Genomic DNA, 26,037 nt, shown 5'->3' with positions numbered 1-26,037 from the left:
ACATATACAATATCCACATATGAATAGACAAAACTATTCATGAAGCCATACCATCTTGATTTAAAGAAATGTTATACATGAAACAAGTTCAACTATGAGTCATGTACACTTTAGGGTCAATGATAACAAGTTGCATCTAGTGGAAATAAAATTAAAATAGCAAGGGAAGCTTGTTTGAAATTAACCGCAAGAGAAGAGAAGGTAGGTCCTGTTACCTACATCAATATAAACACATCAATATAAACACACAAAACAATTTGTTAGCCTAAATGCGTATTACAGGTGTCAGTGGACCTATACACATGTTACAGATGTCACCCTATCTCCACAAGTTAAAAACAAAAAAGCCTAACCAAGCTAAATTATGTAAGTCCAAATAGCACTTAACACCGCATGTACCGATACATCCAGTTGTTATGTGTTTATCCAACAGTCATCATTAAAAGAACCTCCATTTAGCAAGTTCATTAATATCTTACAGATCTAATGAATTTTTTAAGAGCCAATGTGTGTCTATCAATCTTGAAATCCTGCTACATACATAGAAGGAGGACCTGAACAGAACCAGACCCAATAGGTGAAAGGGGGGTGTACTTCCTCTCAGTACGAGTAGCCCAAGTGAGCTAAAGATAGCAAAGTATTCATTGCTATGTAACTAGCAAACCTACATACAATTTCTAAGGAGCAACACTCCTAGAGCTAAACCCTGCAGGTTTCAATAAGATGTTACGATCTGAAACAGACTCTCAAAACTCAATAAGACTGTAATAATCTCACTAAGACTGTAAAAACACTTGTGAGTGAAGATCTGAAGTATGTTGAGTCAGGTTTGACTCAGATAGCATTAACTGAGAGTCATCAGTGTCCAACAGGGTCAGGTGAGTGTCAGAACCCGTCAGCTGAGGGTGTGGAAGAATAGTTAGTCTTTTTGGGTTGAGAGGAAGCTATTTTAGGTCTAGTTTGACAGTCGGTCGTCAGTCTAAGTCAGTCAAACAATTTGTGGGCTAAAGGATATCTAACAGAGTCAACTGGAAGATAGTTGATGTCGGTTTAGGAGTTATAAGGTTGAATCTTTGCAAGATTTAAGGTTTTGAAACGTTTTTAAGCCTTAGAGGATACATAAGTGGAAAGATCTGAGTCAAATCAATCAGCTGAACCAAATAGCACTCAGGTAGTCATCATAACTGAAGGTCAGCTAAAGTGTAGTGTTCAATCTTTATAGAACCTGAAGGCTGAAGTGTTTGAAGGTATGTTAGTGTCAAAGGACACAGAGGTAAGGAGATCTAAATCAGCTGAATCAGTTTAGTCAGACCTAGTCAAATAAGAGTCAGTAGAGGACAATTGACAAATTCAGTAGGGTCCTAGAGCTAGAGATTTGAGGATTGAAGATTGTTGGTTTTGGAGGAAAATCTAAGGGTCTGGATAACAAGAATCTAACAAAGGTCAGCAGCAATTAGCTAAATCAGATTACAGTCAGGTAGTGGTCAATTGAGAGTCAGCTAGGATCAGTTTAGGTCAGCTTCTTATGTCAGAGAAGGTCAGCTGAGGAGATAGGGTTGAAGATCAGGGTTGTTTATAGTCATATCTGACATAAGAAGACATTTTAAAGCATCAGTTGATTCAAGTTGAGGAGGGTAAGGTGTCGGACTGTATCAATAAAGATTCAGAGGATAGCTAAAGGTCAGCTAAAGTGAGATAAGAGACTGTAGTGTTCAATCTTTGTAGGATCTAAAGTGTTTGAAGGTCTGTGAGTGTCAAAGGACACAGAGGTAAGGAGATCTCAATCAGCTGAATCAACTGAATCAGTTTAGTCAAACCTAAGTCAAATAAGAGTCAGTTAAGGACAACCAACATTTTCAATAGGGTCCTAGAGCTAGAGATTTGAGAATTGAAGATTGCTGGTTTTCTTAAGTACTTGTGTACCTCGGTAGAAGGATCCCCTGCAGAGGCAAGGGTGAGACATCCTGTAATGTTCAATAAGAAGGTAGACAGGCTAAGTGAGTAAAAGAACCCACCTCCATTCTAATATATGGGTCATGACTGAAGAGCAGAGGAGTCTTCCATCTCCCTCATAGCAGCAAGTGCCGCAAGAAAGTTACTGCCCACCACCATCCCTTGTAAGATTATGATGAACAATCGTGTACAGAGGCAGAGAAGAGTCGCAGCAACTGCCACAAAAACATAACTGCCCATCACCATCCCTTGTAGGGTTATGATGAACATTCGTGTACAGAGGAGCGGCAGAGTCGCAACAACTCATAGGTCCAATGTGAAAGAGTTGCAGAAGTAAAGAACCCTAGTAAAGTAGGATATCATGCGATTTGTGCCATTACATGTGTCATATGAGCACAAATGGAGTGAGTGTGTGTATGTGTGTGTGTACGCGCACGCACGAAACTATGGAGCTTTGCAACACCGCCTACTGCCTCTGCCCTGTGCAGTGCAGTGCCGCCTTCTGGCTGCCGTCCTTCACTTCTCGCCAGTTGTTATCTCTGCAGTTCTTGTGTGCCTACCATCTATCACCCGCTCCCTCTGCTGTTGCTTGTTAAATCTTCCATTTGTCATCTTTCTAGGTGCGACTGTGTGTGTGTGTGTGACTCTGTATCTGTGTGCACCCTCTCTCTTTCTCTCTCCTTTTCCTTCTGTGTTAAATATTGTGCTTGCTTCTCTAGTTTTTTACTTTGCTCCCCCCTCCTCTTCTGTGTGTGTGTGTCTTCTTGTTTTTTTGTGCCTCTTGTATCTTCCGCGTGTGTTTCTCCTCTCTTTTTCTTCATGGCCCAATCTATACCTACTTACCATAAAAGGGGAATTGTCTGTTGATCCCAAACGCAGACAATTGCATTCTGATTCGCAACCTTTCCACTGTGCCAATCCCGAATAACAACAGTTTTGCGACCCTCTTTAGGAAGGCTTTGTAGACATCTGACAAGCATGGGATGCGCCTGTGCCGGAATTCTGTTTGAAAATCCCTAGTCATGTACTCTTCGACCCTGTTACGAGACTATCTCAAAAAGCGGTATTCCTTTTTTTTCCTAGTAAAATGCCTGCTGTAGTAGATGTTGGCCAATGGATAAAAGCAATACTTGGTCGATGTTTTGTGGAAGGGGTTTACTCTGCAACGAAAGGCTTCTATGAGGTCATTCTCACTGAATCCAAGCATAAACAAATGCTGTAGGAAAAGTCGCCCTTGTTCTTTGGACATCAAATGGTGCATGTGTACCCTTGGTCGCCCACCAAGGACTATGAGAATTTCATCAAACACAGGTGCCTTGTATGGCTTGAAGTGGTGAATCTCCCAGTTTATATGCGCCGTAAATTGCCTTTTCTGGCTAAATAACTGGGTAAGGTTGTATGCCCTCCAAGATCTTCTAGCAGTGTTAACAGATTTTGTATCCATTGGGATAAAAACAAACAAACCCTTGACAAGGTTGCAATGGATATTGAAATGCAAGGCATTCCGACACAGGAGGTTTTCTTTAAGCTAGATGGGGCAAGTTCCTGCTTTACTTGCAAAAAGTTTGGACATATGCAATCAGAATGTCCTTCGATTTTATTGCGGCCGCCTGTTTTGCAGCCATGCCCTCTCCTCAAACTGCTCCTATGCCATTGTCATCTGTGCAAACTCAAAAGGGCAAGAATGTAAATCATTCACAACCTGCAGGTTTGGATAAAGGAAAAGCAAAAGTTGCCTTCACATGTTCTCATGTGATGAATGTGAAAGATAAAGACAAACGTGACTCTAATACATGGCACACTCCCAAAAAAACAATGTCTTCTAGACAAAGACCCCTGTTCTCTCCCAACTGGACGGAAGGAGCCTCTACATCTACTTCGCCTGCTCGTGTGCCAAACACTTAAGGCAATATTACAAGAGTAGGAAGGATGTGGGCGACAGTAGTGAGAGGTGATTCTTTGTCTGCACATGATGCAAAGAATTCCACGCACAAAAATATGGCTGATTTTCAAACTGCAGAACATCCTCTTCCCTCTCCCACTTTCAAGAGAGGCTCTTGATGCACAAGAGCTTTTCTTACATCAAGTTATGGCCATGCCCATCATTACACGCCAAGAGACTAACATTAATGATTATGGATGAGCCCCTCACAGATGTAGAACTGGATGATGCTTTGAAAGGCGTAGGTAATGGAAGTCTCCAGGCTGGGATGGTTTGACAATGGAGTTCTTCTAGATGTTCGAGCAGTCGAATATGGAGAGCCTGGAATACAACCATGAAAATGCCCCAAGATTATATCATCATAATTGATGATCTAGTGTCCATATACATATGTTTGCATGTAAGTGCACAGAGCTCCCAACATGCATGCCCCATGGCTTGACTTGCAGATAGAAGAGTGGCTTTCCTTGCCAGTATATGATAATGAATGTTAAGGACATTGAGCCCACCATGCATTTTGGCAAACAGATAACGTCCTGCCATAACAAACGTAACCCTTTTCTATCTGCCTTGGTTTCCCACAGGCATTCCATTGCTCTAAACATGAAATTATCAATCTGTTTGCTCGACCAAGGTAAGAGCGGAAGATAGAACTGGACATATGCTATGATTATTGATTGTAATATACGCAATCGCACATGTAGAGGCCATGTAAATAATTTCCAATATTCTATTTTAGAGTGCAATTTCGCCATCACCCATTGAGTTTCATCTTTCAAAGACAATTTCCAACCAATCAAATAACCAAGATGCCTTACTATCTCTTTAGGTGGGATGATCTAACCCGGCCACAAAAACTTATGCCAATCGTAATCTTTCAAAAGGAGCAACTTTGATTTTTGAAAATTTACATGTAATCCTGCAGCCAAACCATAGAGAGACAGTGCTTTCATAAGAATTCTTACATCACCCTCTGTATTCTTGGGAAAAAAGAAAGAGTCATCAGCATATGCCTATGCCACAAATTGTGTACCATCAGCCATGGAGAGACCATGTAGTTGTCCATCTCTTGTCAATCTGTCCATGTAAAGGAGCATTGGGTGAGTCGCAATGGCATACAAAAGTGCGGACGACCCTGTCAAAGATACCACAAGATACTACGAGGCTAAAAGTTCTCCACCCAAAATGCATTTAGTTGATCCCTCTTGATAAAGCCAAAAGATGACATTTTTCATTTTAGACCCAAATACCATTCTGTCCATAACCTAGCTATGAACTCCCATTGTACCGTATCAAAAGCCCTAGCTATAAACACCTACATGATAAGAACATCCTGATCCGTATACTTCGCATATTCAATGCCAATATACACATTTGCTATATTGTCAGTGATTTGTCTTCAAGGGACAAATCCATGCTGCGTTGCATGCAAACTTGCATGTAGGACACCTTTAAGGAGATAGGACGCCAATCTGATATGGCTTCACAAAGTTGCTTTTTGGGAAATAATTTCAGCAAGCCTTCTTTCCATGAGGATGGCAAGCATCCAACATTCCACCAATGATTCACCATAAGGAAAATTGGTGATCTCAAAATATCCCAGAACATCTCAAAGAACTCCACTGTCAAACCATCCCAACCTGGAGGCTTCCATTTACATAGGCCTTTTAAAGCATCATCCAGTTCTACATCTGTGAAGGGCTAATCCATATTGTCAACCTCTTCGCATGTAATGATAGGCATAACCTGATGTAAGAAAAGTTCTCGCGCATCAAGAACATGTCTTGAAAGCGGGAGAGGGACAGCAAAAATGCGAGAAAAGTAATCATGGCAAGCCTCTGCAAGCTATGTTTTTGTGCATGTCCAAGTACCATCTGTTCTTTTGACTCTTATAATGCATTGCTTTTGCTTGAAAGCATGAAGACCTTTGAAAACGATTATGACAAGCAACCTCCTTTATCAAGCAATGGCTTCTCCCTCGCCCTAGTTTGCCATTTGATAAGCTTACGTTCATCATCATCATGAAGACAAATTTCAGCTTGTGTTAACAGCTGCTGCTCATCATTATTCAGCTCTCTAGAATGGTTGGTTTCAGTGTACTCTTGTATTGCCAATTTTGCTTGTTCAACTTGTCTTCTATTCTCTCCCATATACCACCTTCCATAGTCTTGTATTGTGGCTTGCATTCGCCGTACAAAGCTGAACCAAGAAAAACCTATATCCTCTTGCATGTGCATGAGAAGAGGATGCACAACTGTATGTACCAAATCAGCCAAAAGAACATGCGACAAATAATTGTTATTAATCATGATCAATCTTTTATGAGGTAAGGGACAATCATTGTCAGCTATGCCAAAGCAAAGAGCAAGCCATACTAGTGAATGATCAGAAAGGCCCGCTATATGATCAATCCACATCGTACATGTGTATGCATCATATTGAGCAGCATTCAGAAGATACCATCTATCCAAACGTGCCCAGTAATGCAAAACAGCATTATGATGAAAAGTATAACCCTTTGACTACAGCATGAGCTGTGTCTACAAATGACATGTATCCAAAGAAGTCATTGTCTACATCCAATCTTGCCTTTCAGAGGACATCATATGAGAGCGGTGAGAGGTGTTATCATGAAAGTCAAGAGAATTATTAAAATCCCCTGTGATGAAAGCATTTGAAATCCATGGGTATGCGTGTAAGGAGCGCCACATCTCAGCTCTATATGCTGAAGTTTGCGAAGCATAAACACTCGCGAATTCATAGAGTTCTCCGTTAATCATACATTGTACCACAAGCCAACGGCCATTCGGATCATTCTGGGCTAATACAGGCTATAAATCATGCTTAACCATTATGAGGGTACCAGAAAAAGATCAAGATCCTGCATAGAAGATTTGATATCCAGAAAAGACTCCCTGTCTTCTAGCAAAACTATGCTGATTATGCTCTTGCAAACAAACCACATGGGGATGCATAGTATTTACATATGACCAAAGCAGCCTCCATTTATTCACATCACAGAGGCCTTGTATATTGTAAGTAAAACACCGGATTGGTATAGACATATTTACTGAAGTGTCTGGCACAAGGGTAGGCAAAGCAGATGTAGAAGCTCCTTCCGTCCAATTACAAGAGACCAAGGGTCTCTATCTAAAAGGTTTTTTTTTTTTTGGGAGTCTGCCATGTATCAGAGTCAGCTTTATCTTTAACTTTCACATTCATCACATGAGAGCCTGCCGAGGCAACTTTTGCTTTTCCTTTATCCAAACCTGCATGTTGTGAATGATTTACATTCTTGCTCTTTTGAGTTTGCATAGATGGCATAGGAGCAGTTTGAGGAGAGAGCATGGCTGCTACAAGCGGCCCCAATAAAAGCGAAGGACATTCTGATTGCATATGTCCAAACTTCTTGCAAGTAAAGCAAGAACCTACAAAATTTCCCCATTTAAGCTTAAAGAAAACTTCCTGTGTCGAAATATCCATTGGAGCCCTATCAGGGGTTTGTTTGTCTATATCCCAAAGGATATAGAATCTATTAACACTACTAGAAGATCTAGGAGGACATACAACCTTACCCAATGATTCCGTCAGAAAAGACAATGCAAGGCGCATATAAACTGGGAGATTCACCACTTCAACCCATACAAGGCACCTGTGTTTGATAAAATTATGAGTCCTTGGTGGGCGAAAACGGTGTACATGCACTATTTGTTGTCCAAAGAACAAAGTCAACTAATCCAACAGCATTTGTTTATGCTTGGATTCAGTGAAAATAACCTCATAGAAACCTCTTCCTACAGAGTAAACCCCTTCCACAAAACATCCACCAAGCAATAGGAATAGGAAAGACAAAGAGGATGGGTACACGCACGTGCGCGCGGGCGCACAGTCGTACCCAGAAGAGGTGAAAAGGAAGATTAAATGAACAGCAGTAGAGGGAGCAGGCAATAGGCGGCAAACACACAGGGCTGCAGAGACAGCAACTGGCAGCAGGAGGTAAAGACAGCCGATGCTGTAGAGGCCGCAGACGACAGAAGTCTACCAGCGCAGCAGACACAGTAGAGGATGACTGGAGGCCGGCACTGCAGAAGTGTCAGAGGGCAGCAGGCAGCAAGCAACACTGCGCAGGCAGATCTCATACTCCCGCGCTAGAGTGCCACACACACACCTCTGTGTGTGTGTGTGTGTGTGTGTGTGTGTGCATCTGTATATATACGTATACACACACACACACACACACACACACATATATATATATATGTATGTATATGTTGTGTATATCTATATATACATATATATGTATAATCACTTTTGCTACTCTTATTATCGAAAGAAACGTGAATTATCAGGGCAGCTGATTAGGTGAAAAGCACCACTGTTATTTTCAAGGTAAATCAAATCAAGGTCTAGTCCCTAGTTCTACCTCTTATCTAAAGCAAATTCAATTACTGCTCAAAGATAGGCATATTCAATCGCAGCTTAAAATTATGGGAATGGCAAAATACCTTTGCAGTCATTCGAAGAAGAATATCTTGATGTTGTGGAGAGACTTTGGATAAGTTTTCCAGTAGTTCTGGAGCCAAATCTGCTTCACCCTGGAAAATTCATTCACAGCATGAAATTTCTCTTTTCCTCCTGAGATATAATAATAAGATTATTCTTAACCTGGCCATTTAATCATGGCTAGCCAGGAATGGCCCAATCTCTTATCTGGAACTCAACAGATGTCAGATCTTTTAGACAATTTCTGGAGTTTAATCAATGTAACACCCAAAGGAATGCTGGGTACCTTTGCACGCCGATCAGAAGACATTTCCATGTAAACCAAAGAGAAGCTCTTCACCATAGGTGATGCCTTTTCGCTTTGGTACAGTCTTAGCAAATCAAGCAGAGGAAGTTTGATAGAAGGCTGATCTTTCACTCTTTTGTTGATATGAGTGAGCATGTCCATCACCTGCAAAGGTTTATCACTAATTCACTCATATGCACATTCTAAATTCCAGTGTGTTCATTAAGTTAAAACATGAATTTACTGCACAGGCTGCCTGCCTGTATATTACAGTGTTTTCTAAAAGCTACAGAATTGAGAATGTTGAAATTCAATGCTCCACCACCATCATTTTGTCCCCGACCCATTCTAGTTTGTATAGCCCCCCTTACGAACAGCAGCCATATTTGAGCCCCCTTTACCGGCATCCCAGTTTTGACACCAGACGAGGTCATTGTCACCAGAATGAATAACGGCTTTGTACAAGTCTCCCTAGCACAAGATGGGGTATTACACATAATTGGACTGGTGTTTCATACCCGGGACATGTTCACAACTAGAGTGTAATCCCAGTTGCCTTGCTTAGGTGTTGCATGGCCTGTTCAGGGGGCCAGACTGTTCAAAGGGTGCCCAAGCATCCTTGAGAGTGTAAGTCACTTTAGTACCTTAGTGGGGGTCATCACATTATTTTCCTGGGTGGAAGTCTAGTGCTATAGTCTAAGGTTGAGTAACTAAGGTGTGTGAAGGGCTAGAATGATGACAACTCACCTATGAGCTGTCAACCCATGTGGCGGGACATCTTCTATTGTTGGGGAGCTCACTGTTAGCACTTTCATCCCCAGTTTCTGCTCTGTATGGTGCCCATTTGGTCCCCTTTTGCATGGCCCTTGTTTGTGGGCTGGCCACCCCTTTTTTAGTATTTTTCTGGGATTTTTCCCAGCCATTCTGGCATTTTTCTAGGGAGCCATGTCCAACAGCTCCAGTCGGCCTGTTTCCATGCTCCAGTCGGCCAGCTCTTCCCCACTATAAATAGTGGGTGCTGGCCTCTCATTTTTCATAGTCTTGTACTTGTTTGCTCCCTCACTTATGAGACTATCACTGTCTCTTGCTTGGGACTGTTTTGGTTCAGTATATTCAGCATAGTTTGCTCCATATCTCTCTCTCTCTTGCACTCTCTGTTCAGCACATTCTAGTGCCACTTTGCTTCCGCTCTGTGCACTCTTTCATGGTATCATCGCTCTAGGTTTAGCAACCTTTCTGCTGCCCCAGATTCAGCCCTGTTTTCAGCACCTTCTCCTCTGCGTTTTCTTCCAGATCCATAGCCTTTGCTGCTGCGTTTTCTGGACAGCACTCTGCTGGTCAGTTTTTCTTCAGATTGGCTTCACCGATTCAGCCGTCTGGCTCTTGGAGATCAGCGTTTCATTGCCCACTTGGAGATTGGACTGCAGGCGGCCTGTTTTCTACAGGACAGCACTTCTTTATTGCTGCGTTTTCCTCTCCAGTGGTTCTTTCCCTTTGCAGAGGGGGCTTGTGGTGTTGCAGGCTTTGGTGGCACTCTTGGTACCTGTGAAGGACACTTTTTCTTCAGAGATTGTGCATTTCTTGAGATTGAGCCCAAGCTCTTGTGATGGCTGCTCCCACTTCTCTTCATATGTTTGCGGAGTCTGCCAAGTTGGATGGTTCCAACTACACCCTATGGAAGGTGAAGGTGAAATCGGCCTTGCGTGGCGTGGATCTCTGGGATTGGCTTGTTACACCAGCCAATGCCACCCCTCCCACCCTTTCTTCCGGTGGTGTGACTCAGGCACAGATTGATATTTGGCAGTCGAATGATCGACGTGTTTACTCCTTCCTGATGTTGAACTGTCAGGATGCTGTTCTCTCTCATGTGCGTACAGCTGATGCTGCACATGAAGTTTGGAAGGCTTTTGCAGATCTCTATGAGATTAAGTCTCCGGGTCGGATTTTGGCATTGGAAAAGCAACTTATGAACTTATCAGTTTCTGCGTTTCCATCTTTATCTGCTTTCATCTCGAAGATGAAAGATCTCCGGGACGAGCTTGCTGTTTGTGGCAAGGACATCTCCACAGAGGATATGGCTATTCGGCTGCTCTCCAAACTTCCAGAGAGGTTTGATGCATACTTTCAGTCTCTGGTTTCTTCTCCTCGTCCTGTTCCAGTTACTTGGGAGGAAGTTCTCCCCTCCATTATGCAGATAGAGTCTCGCTTTGAGGAGCGGACTGGCACCTCTGGTGGCCCTGATGGAGCTTTGGCAGCACGAGATAAAGGGAAGTCTCAACAAAAGAAAGGTAAAGGGGGTTCTGACAAGAACTCCAAGGATTCCGATAAGGATAAAGACAACAAATCTTCAAAGAATAAGGACATTGAATGTCACTATTGTGGCAAGAAGGGTCACAAGTCACCCCAATGTCACAAGAAGAAGCGTGATGAAGCAGCAAAGAACTCTTCCTCAACGGCGGTGTCTCAACCCAAGAAGGATGATGGAATACTTCTCTTAGCAGGTACTCGGCGTATACTTGCTCTTGTGACTTCTCAGTCACGGTCTTGGATTGTTGATAGTGGTGCTACTGCTCATATGACACCCCATCGAGATTGGTTCGAGGACTTCACTGCCAGATCAGGCGAGATCACTCTGGGTGATTCTTCTTCTGTGCCAGTGCATGGTCATGGCACTATCCCCATCTTCCGTTCTGAAGAGGACAAGAGGTACTTCTCTGACGTTCTGTATATTCCAGATTTGGCTTTTAACCTTTTGTCAGTGAGTGCTCTTACAGCTCACGGTGCGGAGGTGATTTTTTCCCGTTATGAGATTACCATTCGTGATAAAGCGACTGGTAGCATCTTGGCTCAGGGAGTCCAAGATAGTGGTCTCTACAAACTGACCGCTCTGCTTTCTTCTGGTGCTTCTTCTGCTCTTTGGCATGCTCGGTTTGGCCATTTGAGCTATCAGCTTCTGCAGCGAGCTTCGAAGGATGGGTTGGTTGATGGATTACCAACCATCAAGGCTCCGTCTTCTCCTTGTTCCTCTTGTTTACAGGGGAAGCAGCACCGAGCCGCCTTTCCGAAGGAGTCAACACACAGATCTTCGACATCACTTGCTCTCGTTCATGCAGACTTATGTGGTCCTATGAGTACCGCGTCTTTGAGTAAGGCGTTGTACATGCTCGTGATGGTGGATGATTATACCAGATATACTTGGGTTTTCTTTCTGAAGACCAAGGATGAGACTTTTCATCACTTCTGTGATTGGAAAGCCGAGGTGGAAAAAGAGACCGGTCACTCGGTCAAGGCTCTCAGGACCGATGGAGGGGGTGAGTTTACATCCCAGGAGTTTCAGCAATATTGCAAGACACATGGCATTCGGAGACAGCTTACTACAGCATATACTCCATCTCAGAATGGAGTTGCCGAGAGGAAGAATAGGACCATTATGGAGATGGCCCGTGCTATGCTTGAGCATTCTTCATTACCTCGACGTTTCTGGGCTGAGGCGGCTTCCACTGCTGTCTACATTCAGAATAGGTCTCCTACTGCTGCTCTTCCCGACAAAACTCCATATGAGGCTTTCCATGGTGAGAAGCCCTCCGTTGTTCATTTCCGGATATTTGGATGTACGGCGTATGTTCATGTGCCTAAGGAGCACCGCTCCAAGTTGGACTCGAAGTCTCAGCGCATGACTTTTCTCGGATACAGCACTGTGTCCAAGGCATATCGTCTTTATGATCCTCAAGCCGGTAAAGTTGTTGTGAGCCGTGATGTGGTGTTCGACGAGACTCCTACATCTTCAGAGGGGGGTGGTGAGCTTCTTCTTCCTGCACCTCCTTCTCCTCCTCCTACTCCTCCTCCTGCTCCCGCTGTTACTGTTACACCTCCAGCTGAGGATTCTCAGTCAGATGATGATGACCCTGCTCCTCCTCCGGCGAGTTCGAGCAGATCTGTACCTGGTTGGTATTATCAGACAGTTCGTGACTCTGGGTTACGTGAGCTTCCTTCTGCTCCTCCGCCTGGTTCTCTTCGGCGTTCTTCCAGAGTTTCAGGGAAACAAATTCATGAGGGCAACATGTTTGTTAATTATGCTCTTATGTCTACAATCATTAATGGTCCTTCTGATCCCACTTCTGTAGACGAGGCTCTTTCACATGAGTCTTGGCGTCATGCTATGCAGACAGAGCTGGATGCTATCGAACGGAATGGCACTTGGATTTTGGTGCCTCGGCCTCTGCAGCGTAAGGTGATTGGTGTGCGTTGGATTTTCAAATCAAAGTTCCGAGCTGATGGCAGCTTGGACAAGCACAAGGCGAGGTTGGTTGCCAAGGGTTATGCTCAGCGCCCTGGTGTCGACTTCGATGAGACTTTCGCTCCAACGGCCCGGATGACTACCATTCGTACCGTTCTTGCACTTGCAGGACATCATAGATGGCCCGTTTTCCAGATGGACGTCAAGTCGGCTTTCTTGAATGGAGAGCTTACACAGGAGGTTTATGTTGATCAGCCGCCAGGATTTGTTGTTCCGGGCAAACAGGATCATGTGTACCGGCTGAAGAAGGCTTTATATGGTCTAAAGCAGGCTCCGCGGGCTTGGTACCAGCGGATTGATGAGTTCTTTCAGAAGCTCGGCCTGCGCCGTTCTCATGCAGATTCGAACCTTTATATCCTCCTTGAGAGGGGGTTGATTGTTATCATTGTGGTCTATGTTGATGACCTCATCTTTACAGGTTCTTATTCTGTGCGGATCCGTTCTGTTATGGATGCTTTGGAGACAGAGTTTGAGATGACGGATCTGGGCCTCTTGCACTATTTTCTTGGCTTTGAGATTTGGCAGACCTCGAAGGGCATTTTCTTCTCTCAGCAGAAGTACACTCGGGAGATTCTCGACAGATTTCAGATGACTGGGTGCAAACCAGTATCTTCTCCTTTGGATATTGGTGAGAAGCTTTCTTCACTTGATGCTTCTCCAGGGACTGATCAGGGACAGTATCGGGTTCTCGTCGGTTGTTTGGTATGGTTGACCTACTCCCGATTGGACATATGCTTCGCAGTCAGTTTATTGAGTTCCTTCTCATCCAAACCCCGTCAGCAGCATTGGCGGTGTGCTCTCAGAGTTCTTCGGTACTTACGTGGCACTCTGGATTTTGGCATCTTTTATGGCCAAGGACGCACTCTTGTTGGATGGTCTGACTCAGACTGGGCTGGAGATCCAGATACACGGCGCTCGACCACTGGTTGTGTTTTTTCACTTGGGTCTGGAGCCATTTCTTGGAGCAGTAAAAAGCAGCCTACTGTGGCGCTTTCCTCTACCGAGGCGGAGTACCGTGCAGTTTGCTATGCTGCATGTGAGGCGATATGGTTGCGGAGATTATTGGAGGAGCTTGGCTGTCCTCCTACCGGATCTACTCTTCTTTGGTGTGACAATCAGAGTTGCATCGCCATCGCCAAGAACCCTGTGTTTCATGCTCGTACGAAACACATTGAGATTCAGTATCACTATGTTCGTGAACGGGTTCTTGCTGGAGATTTGCGTTTGGAGTATTGTCCTTCCGCGGAGAATGCTGCAGATTTGTTCACCAAGCCGGTTTCTCAGGCTTCCTTGGCTCCCTCACTTATGAGACTATCACTGTCTCTTGCTTGGGACTGTTTTGGTTCAGTATATTCAGCATAGTTTGCTCCATATCTCTCTCTCTCTTGCACTCTCTGTTCAGCACATTCTAGTGCCACTTTGCTTCCGCTCTGTGCACTCTTTCACTCACATGTAGAGGGGTGGGTTCATTTATGGAAGGCAAATAACGGGTGCAAGGCATCTTTTGGCACCCTCCTCAAGGGGTGAGATTATAATGAGCCACTCCACCACTCACTTGAAGGTGTGAGAGAGAGGAGTTCTTGTGTAGAAGATTGGTGATGATCAATATAAGCTTAGTGGATCCTTTGTGGACAATCTCTTGTGTCTCTCATGCTTAGTTGTCACATGCACAGATGTTGACATACTTAACTCTCTATTTTGGCTATGATTAGGAGCCTTTTCAGGCCGCCTTTACGAGTTCTTTTGATTGGGAGCCTTTTTAGGCATTTACCAGTTCTTTTTGTCCAAGGACCTGGCCGATAGCCAATCGGGTACAGGTAAGCTCCATGAGCCTATAAATACGCAAGCGCAGTTCAGTCAGTATTCATCTCATCCCTCATAGGTGGGACAGGTCATAGGCATAGATGTTACCTTTTGAAGACCATGATTGGCTAGGATCTATGTACATCTTGATACATATATACAGAAAACACTGTTTCAGCAACAAATCTCTCTCTTCTCTTTGTTCATCTTTGCGTTTTTGCATAGTTCTTACGACAGGCAGTTCTTCCACATGTTACATTAGTAGACTCTAATCTTGCTTTGTGCTGAATGTTGTGTGTTATGGTCTATCATGTGCAAGCTCACAAACTCATTCTATAGCTTAGTGAGTAGTTAACTCATTGTGAGTGTGTGAAGCTTAATGTTACTTAATCAAGAGGAGTCTTAATCTATAGAGAGAATTTACCAGTGGAATGAGGGAAGGCTGCAAACCTGAGGCTGAAGTAGGGCTGATTGGGACTGTTTCTAGGCTGTGAATGAATGCTGAAATGAATATGAATGCTGAGTTTTACCTTCACCAAAGTGGCTGAAGCAAAACGATGAGTTGTATGCGGGCTGAATGTTGCTAGATGCTGAAAATGCAAGGTAGTGAAGTGCTTCTACGGACTGAATGCTGTAGATGCTGCGTTTTGATGAAGAATGGCTGAATGCTCCATGCATTGATGCTCCTTGTGCTGTGGACTGAAAACGCTCAAGGCTGAGGTTATCTAGGACTGAATGATCAATCGCTTATGCTCCTTGTGCTGAAGGCTCTAACGTTGATGGCTGATTTATGATATGATGGAACGAATGGTGTAAAGCAAGCCTATTTATACTAATCTGAGGGCTGGTGGGTTGGCACTTAATGCTGGTCGACTGGACACTAAATGCTACACGACTTGCATATGATGGATAACTGGTATTAAATGCTGAAAATTATGGAAAAAATGCCAAATAAATACTAATAAATATCCTAAGGATACCAGATGCTGTTTCAAGGCTTCTGCAATGATCTATGTGCAATGGATGAATGATATGCAATATGCAGAGTGCTTTCTAATGCAAACCCTAAGGTTTCTACTGACTCTACATGCATGAATGAATCTCTTCAAGTGGGTTAAGGGACTTGACTAACCGACTGACTCACTATGGCTAAGGAATGACCTACGTAGCTCGTGCCTGACAGTATCCTGGACTGAGGATTACAATGGGGTCACGGCATACGACAAATATCATCCTAAAGGGTGCTAATACTGTACAATGTTGCACTGATGATGATGAGTCATCTTGTCACCATGCACTACAGTGCAGAGTGCATGTGACACGGTTGTTGCTCATCTGCAATATCTTGCAAAGCTTCCCCAATGTAGGACTTCAACCAAGAAACATGGAAGACATTTTGCGCATAGTTCAACTATTTGGAAGCTTAAGCTTCATGGAAGATATCACTGATTTTTTTCATGATAGAAAAAGGTCCGAAGCTACAAAAGGAGAGCTTGGGACAATGTTTGCTCACCTGCTTCAATCTTTGCTTCATGATCCGGAGATATACCCAATCCCCTTCTTTATAGTTGACATCTCGTCTTGACTTGTTGGCTTGCCTGGCTACCTGTGCTTTGGCAAGGAGCTCCTTGACGGACTCAATGATCTATGAAAAAGTTTCAGTGGTCTTGTTGGCCTCCATCGAGGACGGTGACACCATTCTCGTAAGAAGTGACAAGAAACGACGGCCAAATGCTACATCATACGGAGTCCGACAAATGCTAGACGAATGAATGTCCTTTAGGATGGCCTGAACCAAAGAAAGATAATGCTCCCACTTCGACTGCATGTCATGGCAATACGTGTCACCAGCCTAGACATTTCCCAGTATGAAAGGGATTTCGTGGACTCCAGGATGTCTAAATATTTGGAAAGTACAAGCTTTGGGAATGGGGGATTATCCTCGAATACAAAGGATCACACTCCTAAAATCTAGGAGAGTTACTATTTTTGGCCTGACTCCGATGGAAATTCTATTCGCGTCATTACGTCTGGAATTGAGCAAATACCAAGAGTTGCCAAAGTACCTATGACAAATGGGCTACCAGTTGGGATATTTTTAGAGATAAAGTTTATGGAAGGACCCATCTCTTAGATTGGGACATGTGGCAAGAAAGTGGACCAAAGTGAGACAAGTGGCCAGACACATGTTAGACAGTGGATCAAAGTGAGACAAGTGGCCTCACACTTGTCACTTCAGCTATTGTGTGGCTCTCCACTTGTCATTATAGTCTTCTCTTGCCATTTTAGCTCATGGGAGCCCCAAATCTATAAATTGGAGCCCTCTCTCTTCATTAATAGAGGCTCTCTTGCTGCACACTAGCCTCTACCACCGTTACAGGCTGCACACTAGCCTCTACCACCGTTACAGGCTGCCCTAATGATGACTACTCTCTTTCTTTCTCTCTTGAAGGCTGCCCATGAAGAATACTGGCTATTGGGGACTCTTTTGAAGGCTTCCATCACAAAGAAATACTGAAGGCAAGGTTATTTAATCATTTTATTATGATTTCTAGCCACTGTTCTTTTTGTACCAACCCTTTGTACTTGTTGTACCTGCTATACCAGCCATTGAAGGCACTGTACCAACCGTTGTACCTGCTGTACCAACCATGGTACATGTACCGACTGAGTGGAGGACGTACAAACTGTTTCAAATTCTGTAGCTGCTGTACTAGCTCTATTGGTGCTACCCTGACTTGATTTGGTTGCCCATGGTGTTGCCCGACTTGTTCATGGTGATGTATATGGTATATTATTTGCTTCAACTGAGTTTTTCACTTATGGCATCTTGAAGACCCGTGATGATGGGGGAGATCAGTACCCTCACGGGAAGACGTGGTTTACACACATTCATGGTATTTGGGGGCTTCTTTTGATCATAGCCCGTGTGTTCACGGTTTGGGAGAGTAAGGCCCTCAAAGCTTGTACATGATATTATTCTCCTTGTGGGGGGGGGGGGGGGGGCATTCCGGCCTCTATGCGGTGTCACATGTGCAAGCTCCATTTTCAGCATTCGTGGATGCTTTGTCCAGCTTTTATGTTTTATGCAAAGTGATGATGGATATGTGTTAAGGTTGTGGCCATGTTTAAATGTTTTAATATGCATTGATGGTATCAACAAGTGTGTCAAACGTCCTAGTCCCCCGGGCACCGCGAGTTTCATTGGTATCAAAGCATAGGCTTTCTTGGAACCGGAGGCTTCCTTCTATCAATAAGGAAGAAAGATCTCAAGTGGGGACCACACTTACCATCATTGCTATTAAGCATGGCCAGCTGCTTCATAGCCTATGAAGCAAGAGCATGAGTAGTAGATAGCTTGTCGATCTAAGGATTTATGAATCCATAAAATTTTATCTTGGAAGTATGGAGTTGGCTTAAAGTGCACGTGTTTAGCACTCTTTCCATATGGATATTGTGGATTATATTATCAAGCTTACAGGCAAGCTATATGGAGATATATCTCAGGATATCTTAAGGATATAGTGAGGAGATATTTCTTTTAGCTCTTTTGGCTCATGACCAACCTGGCAAAGAAAAGCTAAGTATACTTTAAGTCTGCAAAGTTGGTGCTTTTGCTATTTACTGTGAAGTGCTTTTGATGTTCACTAAACCTTGTATAGCCATGCAAGAAGAAAGGTGTTATTGTTTGCCTTGAGATGGTTTCAAGGAAACATTGTTTATGGCTCCCTTTATTGGGATGGATTATATCTATGGAGATTTCTTTCTTGGACGAGATTTATATAGATATTGGGCTTCTCACAAGCAATTTCTATGGACGAATCTGTCCGAGTTTATATACCTTCATAAGGTCAAAAAAATCTGAACTTACGAATTGAGAGATTTGAGAAAGAAATAATAGTGAAGAAGGACAAAGACAAAAACAAAGCATTTGAAAGATCAAAAATAAATAAACTAACAAACCTAGCTACTAAGAAGAGGAAATCAAAAGATAATATCAAACGAAGACTTTTAATTAAGACATTAACAAAAACAAAAAAAACAAACAAACAAACAAACAAACAAAAAACAAAAACAAACAAACAAAAAAATAAAACAAATCAAAACAAAAAGCAAAAAACAAAAAACAAAAAATAGAGAAGAAACAGAAATATTTGGATATCTCATGGATATGATGCTTTTATGGATAAAAGTCCACCAATACTCCAAGATGTGTGGTCAGCACTGAGTATACAGATCTATGGATTCTTGGACTTCTTTTCTAGGAATTTGGATCCATCCTCAGGTTTATGGATTATGTTTATGGCTCCCTTTTACTGGGATGGATTATTCTTTTTGGCTCCCTTTATTTGGGATGCACTGGACTTATGGAACTCATGGTTCACATACCCTGTGTAGTGTTCTCTTGTCCTACATTCTCTCTTGAAGATTGTTTCTACCATGTGTGGGTGGAACAATAGAGAGTAGATAGAAGGGATCATGGGCACTTCAAAGAGTAGTATCAAGCACAATATACCCTGTGTAGTGTTCTCTTGTCCTACGTGCTCTCTTGAAGATTGTTTCTACCATATGTGGGTGGAACAATAGAGAGCAAATGGAAGGGAACATGGACACTTGAGAGGGTAGTGTGAATTGGAGCCCAAAATGCCTGCAAACTATTGGTGGCCGAAATGTCTATAAACTACATGTAGTAGAAATGTTTATGGAGCACCAGGATATCTATGCCTGTGAGTGATTCTTATTTTATGTTACACACTTGAGCCCACCTCTCCTCCAAGGTGTGGTCAGAGTACCAACATGGAGTAGTGGACATGACGCCTGGTTGGCAGGGGACTTATGTCTACGCCAAGGGTCATGTGGACTAACACCATGTTGGCAGGGGACTATGTCTATGCCAAGTATCAGTAGACTGGAATTTGGTATGCTATCTGCGCTCAAATCCAATGGACGTTCTACATCCACGTGCACAGTCAATCGGTCTTCTATTTCTCGGCCTGGTCTTTGCATCTGTAAGCATGGACAACTTTTAAGAAGCTAGGGACAATGTCACCAGCCTAGACATTTCCCAGTATGGAAGGGGTCTAGTGGACCCAAATATTTGGAAAGTACAAGCTTTGGGAATGGGGGATTATCCTCGAATACAAAAAGGATCACACCCCTAAAATCTAGGAGGGCTACTATTTTTGGCCTAACTCCGATGGAAATTCTATTTGCATCATTACGTCTGGAATTGAGCAAATACCAAGAGTTGCTAAAGTACCTATGACAAATGGGCTACCAGTTGGGATATTTTTAGAGATAAAGTTTATGGAAGGACCCATTTCTTAGATTAGGACATGTGGCAAGAAAGTGGACCAAAGTGAGACAAGTGGCCTGACACTTGTTAGACTGTGGATCAAAGTGAGACAAGTGGCCTCACACTTGTCACTTCAGCTATTGTGTGGCTCTCCACTTGTCATTATAGCCTTCTCTTGTCATTTTAGCTCATGGGAGTCCCAAATCTATAAATTGGAGCCCTCTCTCTTCATTAATAGAGGCTCTCTTGCTGCACACTAGCCTCTACCACCGTTACAGGCTGCCCTAATGATGGCTAGAAATCATAATAAAATGATTAAATACCCTTGCCTTCAGTATTTCTTCACAATGGTATTCTTCATGGGTAGCCTTCAAGTGGGGACTCTTTTGAAGGCTTCCATTGTGAAGAAATACTGAAGGCAAGGGTATTTAATCATTTTATTATGATTTCTAGCCATTGTACTTGTTGTACCAACCCTTGTACTTGCTGTACCTGCTATACCAACCACTGTAGGCGTTGTACCAACTGTTGTACCATGGCAAACTAGAGAGTTCTAAGTTTCCTTTGGAGGATCCAAGTCAACCAGGAGTCCACCAGATAGTCATGGTCAAGTGTACAAGTCCCATACATGGTCATGATCAGGTGTGCATGTCCCGCACATGGAGCAATCCGTGTCCGTTCAGTGAATCACCCTCTGGGATGATGTAGAGGTGTATCGGGCTATGCCTGGGACACCAGTGTTAGGTATAAGGAGTCTTGTTGCAAGCATACATTTGTATGTGGGCATGTAGGCAAAGGGGAAACCCTATGGGCTACCCCATCTTTGTCTACAAGGTGGGCAGTGCTTAGAGCTACCCTAGGGGCCATGGAGGCCCCCATGCCCAAGCAACCAGCAAAAACAACAGCTTGTTGGCCAGCCCAAGAGGCCATGTGTGAAAATACAAATAGTTTATGGAGTTTAAACAGGTCGTGAAGCAAATATCAGCAGACAACAATCCCATCAGCAGATGGGAGACAAATATAAGCAATAGATAGCAAAGGACTAATCTATCTCACTATTTACAAAGTGCTGAAGAGCCCAAGGGCCAAGATAGCCAAGGGGAGACTAAAGCAAAGGTGAACTTGAAGGTCAAGAATAGGTCATCTTTAGGTTGCTGTTTTCAAGCCAAGGAAGGTCTCCAAGAAGTCAGTCTTTTAGATCATTTAATAAAGCAAATACACCAGTCCTTGGTGGGAGCCCTTGTCTCTTCTCTCTTCTTCTTTTTTTCGTGAAGATGATTGTATTAATGTATTATTTCACAGAGCCTCATGGCTACTTTCCCGCCCATAACAACACATGCAAAATCTATCCTACCCTCTATAGACTAAAGACTCCATGCGAATGGTCTGTAACCAAGGTGCAACCTGGTCTCCAGAGATGACCTTTGCTAAAACCATGCAAGACAGCTGCCATAGCAGTAATCCCCGAACACGACCATTGTGTCCTCAAATACCAGTGTGGCCATCAAAAATGAAAGCATTTCGAGTCAGCCAAATATGCCTTGCTCCTATCCATCTAAAGAAGTTGAAAATGTGGTGATGCTCTCGTGCAACATCCTTTTCTGGCATCCGAGTAAAAACCCACTCTCTCGACTTAACTCGAGTATTAGTACATGTGCTCCAAATTCGGGATATATAATCCCAAACCTGTCGGGCCACCGGACATACCATAAACAAATGCCTACTTATCTCTTCTCTCTCTCTCTCTCTCTCTCTCTCTCTCTCTCTCTCTCTCTCTCTCTCATCTCCGTTACATTGTGCTATCATCAAGAACCTAGGTGCTCAATATTCATTATCAAAGTATAATCCTGTCTTTAAGCTTATGGATATTACAAGTACAAGCTTTGGGAATGAGGGATTATCCAATACAAAAGATCTAGCGCATGAAGCTTGGTCTAAGCGCTCGAGACGGTTTCTTGGACACAAAAATGGGCATTGAAGCTCAAGTGTCAAGTGAAAAGCATGTATGGCAAGCTCCCGAGGATTTGGAAGAGATCTAGCATTGAAACATGTTTTTACATGGTGCTCACATACATTTCTAATAAGGTGGAATACACGCACTCCTAAAATCTAGGAGGGTTACTATTTTTGGACAACCCCCAATGGAAATTCCGTTCGCATCATTACATCCGTAAGCTAAACAAATGGGGAGACTTGCTAAAGCACCTTTGATAGAAGGTCTATAAGTTGAGATATTTTTAGTGATGAGGTTTATGGGGAAGAGCCATCTCTTAAATTGGGACATGTGGCAAGATAGTGGACCAAAGTGAGACAAGTGGCCACACACTTGTCGCTCAGCTCTACACTTGCCATTATAGCTTTTACTTGCCATTCTAGCTCATGAGAGCCCCAAATCTAAGTGTCAAGCCTAGTTGCACACACCCATTACTTGGACATCTCAGTTTGGTGTATACATCTCCACTCAATGCTTTGACACAAGATTCCATGGCAATTCCACCTTGTTCCATTGGCCTCCCAATTGGACTTACATGTTGAATAGCTTCGTGCACAAAAGCAAACCTTTGGATCTTCCTAACTTACATTTTAGGTTTTGAACCATGCAAAATTGTCTTGCAAAGTAGCATGTTCAATGGTAAGTATTTGAAGAAGTGTAAATCTTTTTCATAGACTCCACTTTACCAAAGCCCAAGCAATGTCCTTGAGATGTAAGTTTGTCATTTCTAGAGTTCTCACTCTCATTAATCTCCTGTGATACATTCCACCAGATAATGTGACAAATCTTCAGGCTAACATTGATCCATTGGGATCCTTGTCATGCATCGGACATCATCACGATGGCTCTTGGGTAGTTAAGCTTTTTTAATTCTAAGACAAGCATCTACCTTTTTTAGTCATGGCGATGCATCCTATTTAAGTCGGGAATTAACCTTCTGCTTGGTGGATTGCCGAGGCGTTCCAAGACACGAAATCGCGTAAGGTAGTAGTTTGGCCAGCACAGGCTCCAGCTTGTTATCGTCGGTAAGGGCGAGACGGGTCAACAAGCGCTCCAACATGGCCTCTTGCTCTTCCCCACCGCCATCGCCGGCCTCCGCCATCACTGCCTTCACTCCCAGAAACATTTGATATTCGTTCCTTCAAAAGAGCCAATGCCAAAATTCAACCGAGGAATTTTTCAATTTCGAACAAAATAGGGCAGCACTCAGACAAGGCACAATGGAAGCACAATAGTAGAAAAATTTATTGAATCAGGTAGCCATCTTCCATTTTTTTATCTTTCTATTTTTAGGTACAAAACCCTTCAATTTAAGCTTTAAAATGGTCACTTCTATCTAATTATTTTAGAACCCCTTGATGATGATATTGGTATCCTATTCAGTATATTCACACAATTTATTTTGCATCGTTTCTTTCCTGCTCACCTCGCTTCACCCGCCTCCCCCACCTTCCGCTCCTCGCCGTGCCTACACCTCCTCCCTCTCTCCCTCCCCTCCACGCGCATGGTCGCCTCCCGTGCGCCTACCCAGTTTCCTTCACCTTTCCATGCAACTACTGTGCACAGAGAGAGCTTGCCTATCCTCCCCTCCCCTGATTACTTCCTCTAGCCTAGTCGCCTCCCCCACCTTACCCTCACCTGCTCGTCTCCCGGTGATACAGACTCTAAGAGAGACAAGGCTCTTAAATCTTTGAGAGAGGGGGCCTAAACTGATGCCTGCCACACGATCCCTGTAAGGACAGCATGAAAGCTCTTCTCTCGCGTGAGTATAGAGATACTCGTGTTGTTACCATAAACAGTAGATTCTCTCATATATATTTTCTCTTACGTTCGACTATCTCATGAAACATTCGTGCACCTTAGTAAAAATGAACATTCATTAATTAATGAATAAATAAAGATTTTGGGTGCATATTCTATCTCTCTAGGCCACTTCTCTCTCTCTCTCTCTCTCTCTCTCTCTCTCTCTCTCTCTCTCTCTCTCTCTCTCTCTCTCTCTCAATAAAGGCACGCCTTCGTGAATATCCATAGGATATACTCCTTGTTAAAAATTATGCACGCTAATTATTTGGGGCATATATTCCGCCCACCTATGTTTTTCATTTTGAAGGTTTTTTTTTGCACGTCTTTTATAGCATCAATCTTCTAAGGTACATGTGGTGCATGCCAGGTCTTTCCGTCTGTGCCGACCGAAGTGCAAAGAAGAGTTTACCTCTCTCTCTCTCTCTCTCTCTCTCTCTCTCTCTCTCTCTCTCTCTCTCTCTCTCTCTCTCTCTCTCTCTACCCCTCTCTCTCTACACAAATTGCAGGCTTTGTGGATAGTTTGGAAGACAGTTTGGAAGGCAGAAGCTCACCATTGGCCTAGACCCTAATGCCCATATTGCCACATGCCAATGACATTAACTTGATCTCAAATTTAGCCAAGGGTTTACACAAACACTTGGATGCATTTGACAATTTTACGGGAGAGTAACCTTAGATCAATTTAGGCAAAACTAAGGTTGTGATCTTCAACATATCTTATGATGTCACCTTAATAAATCTTATGTGGTCACCTCATGATTATCTTTTTTATATAGAGAGGCCCTAGTGGAGATTGTGCATAAGTACATATACCTTGGAGTCACTTTTACAAGTCCCAATTTTTGCATAACCACAACTATCAACTGCCTAATGAGGGGGCATACCTCTCTAGGACGTCTGGAAATAGTGTTTTTAAGCACATTCCCAAGAGCCATGTACTAAGTGTTGGCTCTTTGACACTTTAGTACAACTAGCAGTTATGTATGGTGCAACCTTTAGGGGGACAGGCCTAGGAAAGGATGAGTGGAGGAACATAGAGAGCCTACATGTGATGATGTTATTACACATGATCAAGAGTAAGCCATCAGTACCCCATGACATTATTGTACGTACAGAGTTTGGGGGGGCTCCACTGGTTATCACGCATGATCAAGAGTAAGCCATCAGTACCCCATGATATTATTCTACATGCGTGATGATGTTATCACGCATGATTAAGAGTAAGCCATCAGTACCCCATGACATTATTCTATGTACAGAGTTTGGGGTGGCTCCACTAGTTACATATGCCCTTTTTCAAACCATCACTCTCAATAGAGACTCTCGACGACAAACAATGCCTCCTGCACCTAGCACTAGAGACCCTCTATGCAATTACATTAGGAGAGGGAAAGGGAGTTGTTCAGACAAGCTAGATTGCCCTCTTTCATACCGTCACTTACATTCACACTCTCAATAGAGACTCGTGACAAATAATGCCTCATGCGCCTAGCACTAGAGTCCCTATATGCAAGTACATTAGGAGAGGGAAAGGGAGCAGGTCAGATATGCTAGATTGCCCTCCTCCTCGTTGACACGGCCACACCACCAGCATTACCTACACATGCATGGTATTCAAGGGTAGTTTAGTGGTTTCATGCACACGTCTCCCCCCTTTTCAATATAGCATGTGAATTCCCTCTCTGGATCATTTTATTATATCTACTCGAACTACACATACATTGGGCGTGGGTGTCCCCATTAGAGATTGGTAAGAAATGTAAGTTTTACAAAGATCGCATTTTCTTTGAGACTCTCTTAACAATGCATTCTTTGAGATCTTGAGATACATATAAATACATGTCACATGCTATGCATATTGCAATTGGCCAGCTCAAGGTATCCTCCCATCGAGACGGCCTACATGGGATGATGTAAACAAGGGGTGAAGGGGAAGGGGCGGGTGTGAGGGGGAAATGCAAACTCAGAGGGGCAGGTGTGAGGGGTGAAGGGGAAGGGGCGGGTCTGAGGGGGAAATGCTCATATTTGTTAATTACAAATCTTGTTTGAAAAGATTTACAAGGTTGGCATGTGACTACCTGGGGTCGATTGCATAGTATAATGGGTATAGGGGGGTCTTTGATTCCACATTCTCATGCTTGCTACTATTGTCAATGCTCCA

General features: G+C 43.3%; 1 protein-coding gene across 8 annotated transcripts in view; it reads right to left on the bottom strand.

The window, feature by feature from the left end:
- The window catches only part of LOC147619394 (ARM repeat superfamily protein), a 165,785-nt gene extending 142,417 nt beyond the window's left edge, over positions 1 to 23,368 (bottom strand). For 4 of the 8 annotated variants that reach the window (XR_015261847.1, XM_086773025.1, XM_086773030.1 and 1 more), the window contains exons 1-3: positions 23,008 to 23,357; positions 8,685 to 8,849; positions 8,401 to 8,490 (exon numbers count right to left, since the gene is read on the bottom strand). Coding sequence is in view for 6 of the 8 variants with exons in the window: in XM_086773025.1 (XP_086629151.1) it covers positions 8,401 to 8,490; positions 8,685 to 8,849; positions 23,008 to 23,199 (447 nt within the window). In the remaining 2 variants the exon portion in view is untranslated. Of the gene's footprint in view, positions 1 to 8,400; positions 8,491 to 8,684; positions 8,850 to 23,007 lie in introns of all 8 variants that reach the window. The other 4 variants (XR_015261846.1, XM_086773028.1, XM_086773029.1 and 1 more) reach the window with 4 other exon arrangements.
- Positions 23,369 to 26,037: the final 2,669 nt, after the last annotated feature.

The sequence above is a fragment of the Cibotium barometz genome, chromosome 33 (assembly GCF_041138505.1).
Source record: "Cibotium barometz isolate CiBa-2024 chromosome 33, ASM4113850v1, whole genome shotgun sequence".
In the NCBI taxonomy this organism is placed as follows: domain Eukaryota; kingdom Viridiplantae; phylum Streptophyta; class Polypodiopsida; order Cyatheales; family Cibotiaceae; genus Cibotium; species Cibotium barometz.
Note: the sequence above shows the minus strand (reverse complement) of the source record. Positions and strands in the feature narration are given on the sequence as shown.